General features: G+C 31.4%; 2 protein-coding genes across 8 annotated transcripts in view; one reads left to right on the top strand and one right to left on the bottom strand.

Annotated features, from left to right (window-relative positions):
* The window catches only part of GLMN (glomulin, FKBP associated protein), a 34,537-nt gene extending 23,016 nt beyond the window's left edge, over nt 1-11,521 (top strand). For 3 of the 7 annotated variants that reach the window (XM_015595209.2, XM_015595211.2, XM_006919408.3), the window contains exons 15-19: nt 83-189; nt 1,004-1,067; nt 10,245-10,368; nt 11,058-11,140; nt 11,260-11,521. In XM_015595209.2, the coding sequence (XP_015450695.1) occupies nt 83-189; nt 1,004-1,067; nt 10,245-10,368; nt 11,058-11,140; nt 11,260-11,376 (495 nt within the window). In that variant the 3' untranslated portion in view covers nt 11,377-11,521. Of the gene's footprint in view, nt 1-82; nt 190-1,003; nt 1,068-2,985; nt 3,076-10,244; nt 10,369-11,057; nt 11,141-11,259 lie in introns of those variants that run through there. The other 4 variants (XM_015595208.2, XM_015595210.2, XM_025051921.1 and 1 more) reach the window with 2 other exon arrangements.
* A 563-nt stretch (nt 11,522-12,084) lies between these two features.
* Nucleotides 12,085-15,859, bottom strand: part of CUNH1orf146 (chromosome unknown C1orf146 homolog) — an 11,039-nt gene continuing 7,264 nt past the window's right edge. The window contains exons 2-5 of the mRNA XM_006919407.1: nt 14,876-14,969; nt 13,479-13,647; nt 13,008-13,086; nt 12,085-12,347 (exon numbers count right to left, since the gene is read on the bottom strand). Coding sequence (XP_006919469.1) covers nt 12,213-12,347; nt 13,008-13,086; nt 13,479-13,647; nt 14,876-14,969 — 477 coding nt within the window. The 3' untranslated portion in view covers nt 12,085-12,212. The remainder of the gene's footprint in view (nt 12,348-13,007; nt 13,087-13,478; nt 13,648-14,875; nt 14,970-15,859) is intronic.

Below are 15,859 nucleotides of genomic sequence, written 5' to 3'. Positions count from 1 at the left end.
TGTAGTATCAAGGCATTAGAAAACACATGAATTTATCAAGCTATTACTTAAAGCCTTTCTCAGTTTTTCTTTTGCTTTTCAGAGAACACATAACAAATGGTTTACAGGACCACAGCTGATTTCCCTTCTAGATTTGGTACTCTTTCTCCCAGAGGGTGCTGAAACAGATCTACTGCAAAACTCTGATAGGTGAGATAATCATTACTAAGATTCACATAGTAAATTCACATAGTAAATTCAGAATAAAATGGGCAACCTAAAGTAGTAAAAGGCATTTTCCTATGATTTTTATGATCTATGGTTAATTCATAAAATTATATAAAGATTTTCATATTTAAGTAATTAGATACTGTGTAAAAATAAAATCAAAAACTCTGCTTTCCAGAAGTATGACCAACAGTATGATTTTTTTACCTTTGACATACCCCAGTATTCCAATATAGCTCATAGAGATTTGCAACTGCAGCATTGGTGACTAAAAACTAAGAATTTCATGTATATAAGTTATAAAAAGCATATGTGTTTAGGTTTTGTTGTTTTGTTTTTCAGGACGTCATGTTTTTTAAATATAGAACATGTAATTTCACTTTCAGTATAATAGAATGGATGTTGAGAAATGGTTGTAAAGCATTAATAAAAGGAATCTTAAAATTCAGGAAGCAAGAGATGATTCTCTCAAATATTAAATAAAGTTCCTTGGGGGGAAAAAAAAGAATAGTAATTTTCACAGTTGTGTTTTGTGAACTCGGAAAACAAGAGTGATAACATATTACCACTCCAAAAGATATGTTAAAGGAAATACATAGTTATACACAAACGATTTTTAGTTGCACAGGGTTTGGTGTCCCTAACCCCTGCGTTATTCAAGGATCAACTGTACTTTTAATGGCAAACATAATTATAAAAATATACCCTAGGTTTTAGCTTACTTTATTCATTGAAATTACTGTTGATTTTATAAAACTGTATTATAAGTAACAAATTATGTATTTTCAATTAACAGGATAATGGCCTCATTAAATTTATTGAGGTACTTGGTTATCAAAGATAATGAACATGACAATCAAGTAAGTGAATTTTTTGAAAGAGAAACTGACTGTATTCAACATGCATAAGGAATGTTTCAGATTTTCATATCAATATCTACTTAAGCCAATATTTCTTACCCAGCTACAAAGGCTGGAAGAACTGCTAACAATTATTCTGAAACCTAAAGTTAATCCCCAGGAGTCCTCACTATGCCACATCCCTTTCCTTTTCCTTTTGTACCTCTGCTTTCTGCCTCTTTTTTTTAATGGTGATATTGGTTAACAAAATCCAGTAAGTTTCAGCTGTACATTTTAACTGTAAGGCATATATATATTTACATTGTGTTTTCACCTACCATAGTTAGATTTCTTTCTGTTACCACATATTTGACCCCTTTTACCCCATCTACTTCCCCCTACCCCTTACCCTCTGGTAACCACTAGTCTGTGGTCCATGTCCATGAGTCTCTGTTTGTTTGTCCTGTTCGTTTATTGCTTTTAGGTTTATATCCCACCTATAAGTGATATTATGTAATTTTCAACCTTTTCTGTCTGGGTTATTTTGCTTAGCATGATTATCTCGAGGTCCATCTATGTTGTCTGCTTTCTTGTATAAGCATTGCTTAGACTTGTTAGATAAGCTGGAGGTCCTAAGTTAACTAAGCTTTTGGAGTTCAACCTATATCTGGGTGTCTTGTTCAGCTGCCTCCACCTATAAGTCATGATTTCAGTCTGCGCTTTATAAAATAAAACCATCTGATAATTTGATATCCTCTCAACATGACAAATTGAAGCATTTTCAGCACTAAAACAGAATCTGTTAACAGTACCTTATGGATAATGTGTAGGAAGTTTGATTTGTTTTTAATAGTACATGATTAGAGGTATTCAATAAATAGGAAACTATTTGAGATTTGTCGTACAGTAGAATTATAGTTGCTTTTTGTCTTCTATTCTAATAATTGCTTTCCCTATGTGTCATATCTCTTAATTTTAACTACCTGAATCACTTGTTAATGTTTCTTTTTTTAGAAATGAAAGTAATTGACTTTTATTTAAGGATGCTAAAGAGCTTTTATTTCTTTTTTAAGTAAATTGTAATTTGGAATAAAAAGTTTCTAAGTAGCAGTTTCTTTCCCTCTAGATTAAATCTAGTAAATTCAGTGATTTGACCTCATTCATCATCCCTTTTCAGCCAAAAATTGTTATTTGCTCCCATTGACTACTGCTTATTTTGTGCCAGGGTGCATTTTTCTTTTCTAACATTTTATTGTGAAGTTTTTCAAACATACAGCTATTTTAGGTTACTGTCAGCTGACTTATTCTGATTTACTTACCACTAAGATTCATTCCATCATTAACATTTTACTTTCCATCAATCTCTTAAGTTTTTTGATACATTTCAGGATAAACTACAAATATCACCATACTTTGCCCTAAATATTTCAGCATGTATTTCATTAAGTAGAGTCAAATATCTAGCTATAGCTTTGCTTTTAGTTAAAATTCACATAAAATGAAATGCACAGATTTTGTGTACATTCACCAAGTTTTAACAAATGGATAGATCTATATTATCCAAATCCTCATCAAATATAGAACATTACTATCATCACAAGAAATTCCCTGTTTTTCTTCCCAATTCTGACCTCATTACCCCATCCCCACCCCCTGCCAGTGGCAACCACTATTCTGGTCAGGTACTATATATCATTTATTCTTCATAATGCTATCAGTACTCTTTTTTACCTTTCATAGGTAATGTAGGCACAGGAAAGATCTGTAACTGGCACAAGGACATATACCTAGTGGCCAGAGTCTTTGAATCACAAACTAAATCCTGACTCCTAAAGGAGTTTCTGATAAAAGTAGAAAAGATAAGTAAAATTCAGCATCAGTGGATGCCCTTCTTCAGGAAGGTGTCATTAGGGTAAGAGATATGTTTTTACTTTTTCAGTAATCCAGAAAGGCCATACCTAGAGGTGATCTGATTTGCCTGACATGAAGAAAAAGAATCTTCTTGATAAAGAGTTGATAGATTTATCAGGTATGGAATACAGTGTACTTAACAGGGGCAGTAGATGGGCTTCTGCCTAAGAGGGAAGACAGATAAGTTTAGTACTATGCAAGGTCAGCTGTGATATTCACAACTAATGCTTCACTTTTATTTGGCTTGAACATTATATGGTGAAAAAAAGGATATAACCAGCTTATAAGATTGTTTTATTTAATGGTTTTTAATTTTTTTTCTTAGAGATCAAATAATCCAAAGTATCATTGCCATGCAAGTTGCCATAAGAATTATCATACCAAGGAAATTAACAACAAAACAAAAACAATCCATGATGGCAACCTGACATCTTTCAGACAACTTAAGAGCCTATTCACACAGAAGAATTTCTCCCAAGTACAATTATAATAGGTCATGGGTATAAATGAGAGGCAAATCTGTTTGCTGTGGTTAATCAAAAAAATGACAGTTTCTTAGTTCTTAGAAATTTTGTTTAAAGGAGAAACCAAAAGGACTCTGGTGATGCTGAATTGTGGGTAGTTATTCAAAAGGACTCCTACCAGTACCTATTTTTGAGCAATTAAGTGTTCTGAGAGGGTAGTCATATGAAAAGCTGAAAAGCAGTCAGAAAGGTATGTAAGAAAATTAAGAACACAGTCAAATGATACAAGTGATTCATAATTGAATAATGATCCATTTCTTTTCCTACTATTTTAGATTACTGTCAGCTGACTTATTCTTTTCATAAGTCATTCCCCTCCTCACCCTATTTCATGCCTCTTTATTTCTCTGCATAAGTTATAGGCATCCTCTCCCACACTTCATTTTCACATAACTTTTCTTTTTTGAACCTTGAACCTCAATCTCTACTGGTAAAACCAACTTAGTTTTTATACTTAGTATTCTCTTTTATTTGGTAGGTACCTTTAAATATGGGTTAGTTTTGAATTACAATAATATTTTAATACATAGTCTGTAATTTTAACCCTTACCTTTTGTCTTATATACTCATATCCTTTCCCATTTGCCTGTTTATCCATTATTTTTCTTAAGTTGTTGTTATGAACTATATAGAATGAATACAGTGTCAAAGGAAGCAGTTTGAGATTGTAAAGGATACAAGTATCAGTAATTTTTTTTAAATGAAATTATGTAATATATGCACATATGATTTTCATTTAGGAAAAAACTGGCATATAAATGCACATACGTATAATTCTATATAATCCATATTTTGGGTTCTCATTTAAATTGTTTCTCCAAGATTAAAACATATCCCTTATGTGTCATTTGCAGAGCCAAATGACTTCAGGTCATAAATGTTACTTAATATTACAAGTGATAGAAGTTGTACAGTATTACCTCATAAATAAAAAGTCATATATGAATTAGGAAAAAGGGGAAAACGGGGTCTTATTTATCTCCTTTTTATTCATTATCATGGTTGATTTTATCTTTGCAAGGTCCTTGTCTGTTCTGGCAATAAATCTCAGTGTGGCAATGAACTGCCTAGTCTTCCTTTTGTGAGACCGGCTGCAGTGAATTTTTAAATGTATGGTTAAGCTTTAGAACTGAAACGATTTTAGTACTCCATCAATGATACTGCTTGGGTATAATATTAAAAAGCAGGGATTTGTGAACATTCCAAGTTTTTATCCTTATAACTGTTTTTTTAAAATATTACGTTACTTTTTCTAGACATCAAAGGTAAAAGAAATCTTAAAATGATTTTCTTTGTAGTTTTTTTAAGATCTAGTAACCGTGATGGCTGAGAGAATATATACTTACTTCTATAGCTTCTTCACTCCTACATGCTTCTAAAAATATTACTATTGTTCATCATATGAAAGATTTGTAGAATTATGCTGAACAGAATGGGCAACAAATTTTCTTTAGCCTAATTTTGAAACATGTTTTTATTACCTTATTTTAGGTTTTATGATTATGGGCTGTGTATTAAATTACTTGATTGAAAAACAACAAAGGTCTTAATAAAGACTTAGTAAAGACTTGTATTGTCCAATATAGTAGATAGTAGCCGCATGTGACCATTTAGAGTTTAATTTTTAAATTTTAATTAAAAATTCAATTCTTCATTGGCATTGGACAGGGTCATTCTTATTGTTTCTTAGCATATGTTCCTAATCAAAATCACCTGGGTATTTTTTTAAAATATATACATAAATGCAGATTCTTGGGTTCAGCTCCAAATCTTATCAATCAAAGCCTCTGAGTAAAGAACAGAAATCTACACTTCTTTTTTTTTAAGTTTTAATTTTTAGGTAAGGCAACCCTTGGTTGACCTCACAGATTGCAAGGACCTTGTCAGCTTACAATCCCTTATTTTTTTATTTTTTATGCCTACAGTACCTGGTCTTCCTAGGTGGTCTCCCATCCAAGTACTAACCAAGGCCCGATCCTGCTTAGCTTCCAAGATCAGACATCGGGCTTGTTCAGGGTAGCATGGCCGTAGACAGAAATCTACATTTTAACTTAGAGAAGTTTGAGAACTTCTATATATTATGAAATGTTACAAAGACTAGGAAAAGAATAGTTGTGACTAATATGAGTATATTTAGCAAGATATGACCTTAATACCAAAACAGACAAGAATAGTATGCTGAGGGAAGGTTATAGGCTAATCTCATTTATGAATATAAATACTAATATTACCACCAAATCTATCAATTTTTTTTTAAAGTCATGCAACTAAGTGGGGTTTCCAGCAGTGCAAAGTTAATGTAATTATACATTAAATACTTGGTCTTCTCAGTAGCTATAGAAAAAAACATTTGATCTTTTCAACACATAATAATAATAATAATTCAATTCTTAGTCAGCTAGCAAATATTTACACCTGCAACAAAAATGAGATACTTAGGAAAACGTGTAAATATATGTAAAACTATGGAGAAAATTATAATACTAGAAGGATTTTTAAAAGACCTAGAGAATCAGTGATCTATTTGGATGGAAAGATGCAGTATTTTAAAGTTGTCAGTTCTCAAATTAATCTAAAAATTCAGTATAATTCAAATCAAAACACAAGTTGGGTTTTTAAAAATGGAAGTTGATAGGTTGATCATAAGTTTCACGTGGAACAGTTAAGGGTCAAGAATATCCATGACAGTTTTGAAGAACGACGTTTGTGGAGGGGGATTTGCTTTGCTAGATATCATAATTTATTATAAAGCCATAGTAACTTAGTGTGGCATTACCATAAAGAGGGTTAGATTGGATAGATTGGTAGAATAGAATAGCCTAAATATATAGAATGATGATGATGCTAATAATGATAATGTATCTATTGAATCATATGCCAAACTGTGCTTTAAGTGTGTATTAATGCATTTAGTCCTCTTATGAGGGTATTACTGTTTTCTTCATTTTACATATGAGGAAATGGAGGCATAGAGAAGGAAGTATAACTTGCTCAAAGTCACACAGCTAATTGAGCAGCCAGTTTGTGAACTTGGGCAGTTTCCCAGAGCTCATGTTCTTAATTCACCATTGCATTGTACTCCATCTGAAATGAAGATGCCATTGCAAATTAGAAGAGAAGAATGAGAGTATTCAGTAAATGATGCTGGGTAATTTGTCACCCAGGGGAGAAATTAGTTGCCTGTTTCACGTACAAAACAAAATTCCAGACAGATTAAAGACTTAAAATTGAAAAGGAACTTAGAAATTTTCAGAACACATTATAGGAGATTATCTGAGTGACTTAAGCGGGTAGGGAAGGGTTTCTACCCCCTTAAGCACTAACCACAAAAGAAAAGATTGATAAATATGATGACATTAAAACTAACCTATTCAAGAAAGAAATGTGTACAAACTGCAAAAATAAGTCAACAGAGAAAAATCTTCATTCCTCCATCTGATAATAAATATAAAAAATACATGAATAACAAAGCAAGAAGAAAAAAACCACAAATCAGAAAAATAGAGAAAGGATACAGATATTGAACAGGCAACCGACAAGGAAACCCAAATGGCTGATAACCACAAGACACAATTCCCAGTATCACTAGTGCTTATTGAAATATAACTTAAAACTTCAGTGAGATACCATTTTGCACCCATCAGAACGGCATGCTTAAAAGGTAGGTAGCATAGCTGAAGATATGGAACAATGATGTAACAAGTTGGTATAATCACTTTTAGAGAGTAGTTTGGCATTATCCAATAACATTGAAGAATGACTACTCTAACTCAGAAACTTCTTCCGTAGGTATATGATTTAGTGTTCTTCAAACTTCTGGTCATAACCAAACATTAGTGAGTCATTAAATCAATTTAGTGGGTCAGACCAGCAAAATCAAATAGAATGTAATTGAAAACATCAGGTTGCTTCTACAGATTTTTAATAAAAGTTAATGGATATTGCATCAAATTTTGTGGCCAGAATTGTAAGGAACAGTGTGAGAAAGTGGAGGGAATTTCACAAATTGGCTAGGAATAAGATGTTCAGTGTATTGCTTGCTAATGTCTCTTATGTATTTACCAGTCAGGTTGACCATTGTCAGAGCAGAAGAACTAATATTTAATTTTATAGTAATATGTAGTTTTAGCTGTGAAGCGAAATGTACCTTCTGTCAGTAAAATTGTCAAGTTTTACAATCAAATTATTTTAACTATTTTCAGAATGAATTTTGAGGGAGATACTGTTTTCCAATTCATTACAACTGCAAAACTTATATCCAGCATGTATAAATTGCACTCCGTTTTATTAGAAGAAAAATAATTTTTAAAAAATACAGAACCATGTTCAAGTTGGACTGCTGATCTGAAACTAAATAGTGACAATATTCAGAAAAATATTGACTATAATTAGCAAACTTTGACTTAATTTGAGCCACATTCTAAAAAAGAAAGTATGACTTTAAAGTTAAAATTATGTAAAATAGTTTCATCAAAAGTAAATGCCCAGTGAAAATAGAATCTAATATTAATGTTTTCTCACAAATGAAAACTTAAAACCTTCAAAATTAAAGATACTTAGAAATAGCATGCTGAACTTGTGATTGAGACAGCCTAATATTTTGAAAGATAAAGTTACCAATATTCTTTTAGTCTTTGTAGAAGTTAAAAAGAAACCTTATTATCTGTGTATATAATTGCATATTATTTGGCAAATGAGAAAATGGTTCACTGGGGATTGGAAAATTTATTTTTCTAGAATTATGGATATAATGCATAGTGTTTTATTATATCGATGTATTAAAAAGTATGTTTTAATGTCACATCTATTGCAAAACATGGAAGCAAAGGTTATGCTTCTTGATGAGGTCTGTTATCAGTTGTGCAACACTTTATATCTTGATATTTGCAAAATTGTATAACTTAACCTTACAGCTAAAGATTAGCTATATTTACTGAATTAGAAACTGTGGATCTTTAAAACTTAAAGTGAAAATATTTTACAGGAATGACGAGTGACATAGCAGAACTGCAGCAATTATCTTAAATGTCAGAAACTACTAAAGTTGTTTGAAATCAGTGTATTTTATTTCGGAAAGCTTTGGTATCTCAGGAACTCCTAGATTGTATATTGTAAAGGAGGTGAAAATTGTTAATTTTAAAAGTTCACTGAGTAGGCAAACTTTGAAACTTTATTCACTGATTAGAGTTAAGCATGACCATTGTGTCATCAAAGTTCATTTACTGTTCTCATGAAAAGTTCTAGGTAGGGCATATGAACTCAGGAATAACATATTTTTCTAGTTGAAAAGCAATCTCATTTAGCAAATATTTTCAAAGATAATATTTGAGTAGAAAAATTGACATGTGTATCTGATTTTCTGGCATGCCTAAGAAATGAAATTTGAACCTCTAGGGGAAACATGATTATATATTTCAATATGTTAAACTATCTGTGGGTTGCAAAACACTTTGTTATAGACGGAAGGCTTAAATGTAGTTGCTTTAATTAATATTCCTGAGATTAATGAATAGAATATTAATGAATATATTCCGAATATAATAAAATTAGATTTCTTGTTACATCTCATTTTTCTGTTATAAACCTTTAATCCTTACTTTCTAAAGGAGAAATTTAAAACAAGAAAAATGTTGCTTTTTAAAATCCTGTATCAGTAATTAGATCAATCTTGTTGGCTGAAGAGAATCGGTAGAGCTCAGTTCTTTATTTACACTTTATGCCAAAGAATGAATATAAAACATTTAATTTATCATTTTGGGAATAATATTTTAAAGAATTTCTAATACTAAGTAAAAGTGAAAGAGTGAAAGAAAAAAAGTTCAACCTAGAGCCAACTTTTTGAAAGGAAACCTTTTCCTGTCCTTCATTAGGTATGGTTTTGTAAATATGTTCCAAAGAGCAGAAATTTTTAGTTTGATGAATCAAACTTACCAGTTTTATTCTATGATTTATGCTTTTGGGATTCTAAGAAATCTTTGCTTAACCCAAGATCACAAAGATTTTCTCCTAGGTTTTCTTATAGTTTTATGGTGGTCCAGTTCTAGTTAAGGATCATTGTTTTCCTAAGTTTCCTTTTTAACCTAAGATATTTTCCTTTGTAAAGAGTACTTAATAATACCAATGAACTTTCTTCTTTTTTAAAATAAAATTAAGACTTTATGACTCCCATCCTTTAGTACTATAGGAAGAAATTATTCTTGGAATAAAAACCTCTAATGTGGATGACCAAATAACCCGAAGCTGTCCTAAGCAGATAAAAATCTGCATTTGTCACCAAGATAGTCCATATCAGCTTTGTGTTAGAAAAGTTTCTGTATCAGGGAAGGAAAAGAATCTTCTAGATCTATAAGACGGATATCAATTGAAAGATCAAGAGTTGAAAGTATATATAAGGTAGAATCATGGTGGTGATGGCTTATAGGGAAAAAAAAATGTCTTAGACCATGTAGATTAACCTCAAATTATTTTCTTATGGTTAAAACTTGTAAGTTACAGATCTCAAAACCAGGAGCTGTCCAAATGGCACAGCAGTGAATGTACTGACCAAAGTACATTTTTGTTTTGATTGGTATTTTTTGTTTTGATCAGTATTCACATAAAAATAACTAGATGTAATGAATGCATTGTTAAAAAGTAAACTACCTTGAAAGGCAAGGCCCATGTCTTATTCACTGTTGTTTCTCCAACTCTCAAACACATGCTTAATAATAGTAGGCAATAAATGTCCCAGGTAACTAATTATTTCATTAATTCTTCTGAACAGACTGGATTATGGACAGAACTTGGAAAAATTGAGAATAAATTCTTAAAGCCACTCCATACAGGACTTAATATGTCAAAAGCACATTATGAAGCAGAAATTAAAAATAGCCAAGAAAATAGCCAAGGTTGGTAACGTGCAATTTCATTTTCATTTACGTCTAAAAATTAGTCAGCTTTTAAAATTGCCATTTATATTCAAAATAGAGATTTTGAATCCTGTACTTCTCTGATTTGTAGCAGACAAGGAACCATGGCAGTTAAGTCATTTTATTTATAATTAAAATGAATCTTAGTAGAAAGTTAACACTGAAATTGGGCTAACAAAGATTTAAACCAAATTGAAACATTTTGGTTTAAAATCTCAAGTCCTTTGGTATTGCTTGGTCCACCTCCCCCCACCACCCCACCCTCAAGTAAACTGGTATAGATTACGAAAAAGATACTTAGATCCAGAATTACTTTTTAAAGTTGGCAATTCTTCTATAATCTTATGATCTTTTCCATAGCTATAGTGATTCTTCTATAGGCATTACTAGAAATTTTGTCTTTTTTTAGAAAAAGTTTATAAATTTTCATTCATCTTGTACATGCCAAAAGTTACCTAAAGAAACATTAATTCACATGTTGCAGAATTTTTATTTTCTAATAGCTTGATTTAAGCATACCCTGCATTATTAAACACTAAAATTACAAATGTATACAAATAACTGACATTTTTAAGTGAATAATGAAAGTAGCTTATCAATTTATTATTAAAACCTGAGAGTTGTTTTAATGGTTAAGTGTGACACATGATTTTTTCTTCTTCTCACAGAAGTCCAGAAATCTAAAGATCTTTGTTCTGTAACTGTAAGTGGAGAAGAGATCCCTAATATGCCTCCTGAAATGCAGCTTAAGGTAGATCTAAAAATGTAGATGTGAAATTTTCCTAAGCTACATCCAGATGAAGTCTTTTCTGTTTTCGCTTTGTTTTATTTAAATGCAGCCTTAATAACACAATTTTCTTGGCATTGCAGGTCCTACATTCAGCTCTTTTCACATTTGATTTGATTGAAAGTGTTCTGGCTCGGGTAGAAGAACTCATTGAAATAAAAACAAAGTCTACCTCTGAAGAAAATACTGGGATAAAGTGAAAGCTCCATGTCCAAAATAAAAAACTAGTAAAATACTGTATTTTCCATTATGATTTATTTAACACCTTTACAAAAATTTTCTGTAAAACACTGATAGAAAAATAAATGTAACTTTTCATTTATCAGCTTCTATAATGACACATTATGCGATTAGTAGTAGTCTTTGGTTTTAAAAAGATATCTCCATGGTAAATAATGCCCATATATGTATTCTAAATATACTGTTAAAATCCAATACAAATTAATAATTTTATGTTATAATTTCACAAAATATAGTTGAATTGCCTTTATTCATATAGTTGTAGTCAGTTTATAAAAATACACTTTATGTTCCAGTTATATACTATTTTACATTTTAGAATTTCTAATGTCAAATTGGATATCACACCATTTTAAGAAAGAAGATAGGGAGAAGTTTTGAGTTTAAGCCAGTTGACTGTTTCTCTTAATTTCTTCTCTTTTCTCACCTCAGGAGTCTTAGTGGGGAAAAGTCCCACAACCGCCTCTCAAGCAGCAGTTATAATGTAAATGCTACAAAGATTAATTTTAGAAATACTGGCTGCCTTGTGGAAAAGCTGAAAAGATTTTCTTTTATTTCCTAATAAACAGTTGTCCATCTAACTTAACTTGTATCATTAAGAAACTGCATCTGAGTTTTATAACATATGTCTGTACCAATTTTTTCTAAACATTAAAGGAATTAGTCAAAAAATTGAAAAAATCACTTTTAATTGTATATATTTTAAATTTCAAAAATCTTTATATATTTGAACATTATAATTCAACTAGTCTAATTATTTTAATATTCTTCTAAAAGAACATTTATAATTGATACTCTAATTTGGGTTAAATGAATCACTACTCAGTTTTATCTTTTGAAGTGTTTTCCAAACAGGACTCTGCTCAATGATGTAAGCTTTAGTTGTTATCATTCTGTAGCAGATGCTATCTATGTATGGTTTGGAGGTGATCTGGAAGAAGATAAACATGCAGCATTATTTACAAACATAAGGTATTTTTACAGGGTCACATAAAAAAATATCTTTCAAAGTATTCAACAAGTATCAATCACCTTCTATGTGCTAAATACTATATATGAATGACAAGTCCAATCTGATCTCTGTCATAAAGAATTTCAAACATGCAAGCCAAAAAGTAGAATACTATAAGAACTGCTTTAATATTTGAAGTGTAAGAGTAAGGAACACGTAACTGCCTATGAGAATTGGGGGCATGCTTCACAGAGGAGGATAAGCATGAAAAGAAAGTAGACAACTGGTTAAGAGTATTCTATAAATAGTATGTTGTACTCTGACAGTTCATGACTACAACCTGACCAATATTTATACTTTAGAATTTGAAAGAAGATTTAAGTAACCAATAGGGCCAAACAGTGTACATATGGCCAAATGCTCTTTTGGCCCAAAATGAATCATTCTTGTAGTGACTACCAGAAAGTCTTGAGAGGCTGAGTTTAGAATGGAGAAAGAGCTGCACACTGAAACAGCAAGTTCTCTGAGGAGAACAGAAGCAAAGTATTTGTCAGTCCTCAAGAGGGTGTGTGTTTTGAAGTCAAGAACCATAATGTGTATGAGTGTGTGTGTATGTGTCATTTTCTTCAGGTGACTCACCTTAGCTATAGTACACATAAGATTAATGGCATTTACTGTGTTGTGTACTGGAAGTATCCGTAAGTTACTACCCAGGAATCTGAAAAACAATTCATAAGTTTAAAGGATCATGTGACTTGCCTGTTTTTATAAGTGGAAAAAAGAGACAAACCTCTTATTACTTATGTTTTGTTCATTCATGCCCTGCCTTATTCCACAGGAATTAATAACGCTTTCTAGCCAGAACTTAAATGAATAAAAAGTCTTCACTTTTGGTTTGGTCTTGCAAGGGAATCCCATGAATCAGCATGAACTTTGAAACTTGTCACCCTGATTCACAGAATATAGCCATTTGGCTTGTATTTTATTAAATATGACAGGTTAACATTATAAAGTTTATCTTTTGGGAAAACATAATTCACCTGCTGAAAAGAATTAAGAACTAAAGTAAACAATGTAATTTAAGAAAAAATTTAGGGCTATTCTTCATACCTCTGCTGAATCTTGAACATCAGTTTCCATTCCTCGGGTCCATGGAGGGCAGCAGACAGAACCAAAAAACTATTTCGGTGAATGTTAATAAACTTTTCAATTTTGGCTAGAAATATTTCTTCAGTTGACATAAAGCATTCTTTAGCATCCATCAGTAAAAATGCAACTCCTACGAAAGGTGGACATAATATAAAACAATCAAAATTTTTTTGTAAACTCAGTAAAATCAATAAAAATAGCTCTAAATATAACAGCTGTAGGTGTCCAGGCCCCAAACCCATAAGAAGTAGAAATTACTATAACAAAATTTTTACACAACAAAATAGGCTGTTCTTTGAAGTGCTCTATAAAAGGATGACTTATTCTAAATATTTACAGAAAAAAACTTTTGGTCAGTAACCATTTTCTTTTTCAGTTAAAGTATTGTCCACAATGAAGGTAATGCCTAATTTAAAAGTTAATTTTCCGTGTTACAATGATTTTCTTTTATGGTGGGCGGGAGCGGGGGTTGCGGTAGAAATTTTCTCTTTCTTGGCTTTTTATTTTTTATTTATTTTTTAATTTTTTTATGGTGACATTGGTTAATGAAATCCAAAAAGTTTCAGCTGTACACTTTAACAGTAAGATGTATATATGTTTATCATGTGTGTTCGCCTCCCAGTTAGATTTCTTTCTGTCACCACATATTTGACCCCCTTTACCCCATCTACCTCCCTCCTCCCCCCATCCCCTACCCTCTGGTAATCACTAGTCTATATACAATGATTTTTAAAAGCTGGAAATCAACTAAAGAAAAATAGTCTTAAGCAAGCCTTTGTTTCTTAGAGAAACCTTTGTACCAGAACATAAACTATTATATATATACTTTTTCTCAGTTTTAGGTTTTTTAAAAAAAACTTAGTGGGTTAACCTTGGTTAATAAAATCACATAGGTCTCAAGTGTACAGTTCAATAATACATCATACATATACTGCATTGTGTTCACCCAAAGTTAAAATTCTTGTATGAAATCATCAAAAACATTCTCCCATATTGTTTTTATATATGGATTTTGACCAATATTGTGATGCTGGCTTTTTTGTTAATACCAGTAATACAATTACTGGGGAGATGGCTGTGTTCTATTTCATATTAGTTTCAAAGCAAGTAGTTTTTACCATCCTGTACCAGATGCCACTGGTTAAGCTTTAGTTCAACAATTCCAATCTTAAAAAGGGATACATTTTGTAATTGGCCATATGTACTGCTTTTGCAGCAGTAACAGTTTTATACATTTATCTCTCAGAAGATAATACCTTAACCTTAATACCTGGTTAATGAACTACCAAATTATTAAAACTTATACTGACATATTTTATAAGAAACTTAAATCAAGGTAGTTAGCAAATATACTGTACCAGTACGAGAAAATATAATCGATCCATTTTCCACTGAATCTGAATACCGAACCTTGTGGCTTCGATTTTCTAAGGCAGTTGCAACTTCACAACTCTAAAAAAATTTTTCAGAAATACAAATTTAAGATATGATTTAGAATGATTTTTTTTATTAAAGCTAATAAAATAAGCTTAATAGTTTATTTTATAACTATACGACTTAAAGATGTGATCATCAAAAGAGACACTAAGTGTGCTCTCTACAGAGAAGAAAAAATTTAATTCTGCTCAAATGCACTGATTCTAGGTTTGGAAATGAGGTATACTACAGTTATATTACTTAGGAACAGAAATTGAAGACAGAAAGAACTAAACTATAAGAACTAGAGTAAATAAAAACTTAAAAAACAATTTGGAGATGAATTCTGACATGAATTAATGTATAACTGGCAAGTGGGTGGTGATGTGTTTCTTAGTTGATTGAACCATGAACTGCCAGACATATAGAATACCACAAGGAGACAACCAGTTTTCTAATTCATCTGTTTTAGTTAAAGTACACTTATAAAATGTCTTAAGCCTTAGGTAGTCAGAAAACATGTATGAAGACAGCAACCAGACTTTTGGTTTAAATACTACCCATTTGAAAACTCATCTCATTTCCTAGTCCACCAAGTAATTAGATCATAATACCCAAGACACTAAAATATAAGTGATTAATAGTGTTTCTTGACTGGTCAAAACTCAAGCTTGTTCTCCAAATAGATAAAAATTCCTTACACATATCAATTTTATTCTATATTTTTCCTCAGATCATGTATATTTTAAGTACACAGGCTGGATTTAAGTATAAAATATATGCTTCCTTTCCTACCTAAAGAGAGTATTTTACGCCAAACAGATCCTGATGTAGAATTCAACTATGACACTTCCCATGAGTTTCTTTTGCTGTTTTAAAATTATACATTGCTTCCAGCGATGGCAGACTAAGTAATTTAGGCCAAC

Source organism: Pteropus alecto, unplaced genomic scaffold (assembly GCF_000325575.1).
Source record: "Pteropus alecto unplaced genomic scaffold, ASM32557v1 scaffold25, whole genome shotgun sequence".
Classification (NCBI taxonomy): domain Eukaryota; kingdom Metazoa; phylum Chordata; class Mammalia; order Chiroptera; family Pteropodidae; genus Pteropus; species Pteropus alecto.
This window is presented reverse-complemented; position numbering and strand designations above follow the sequence as displayed.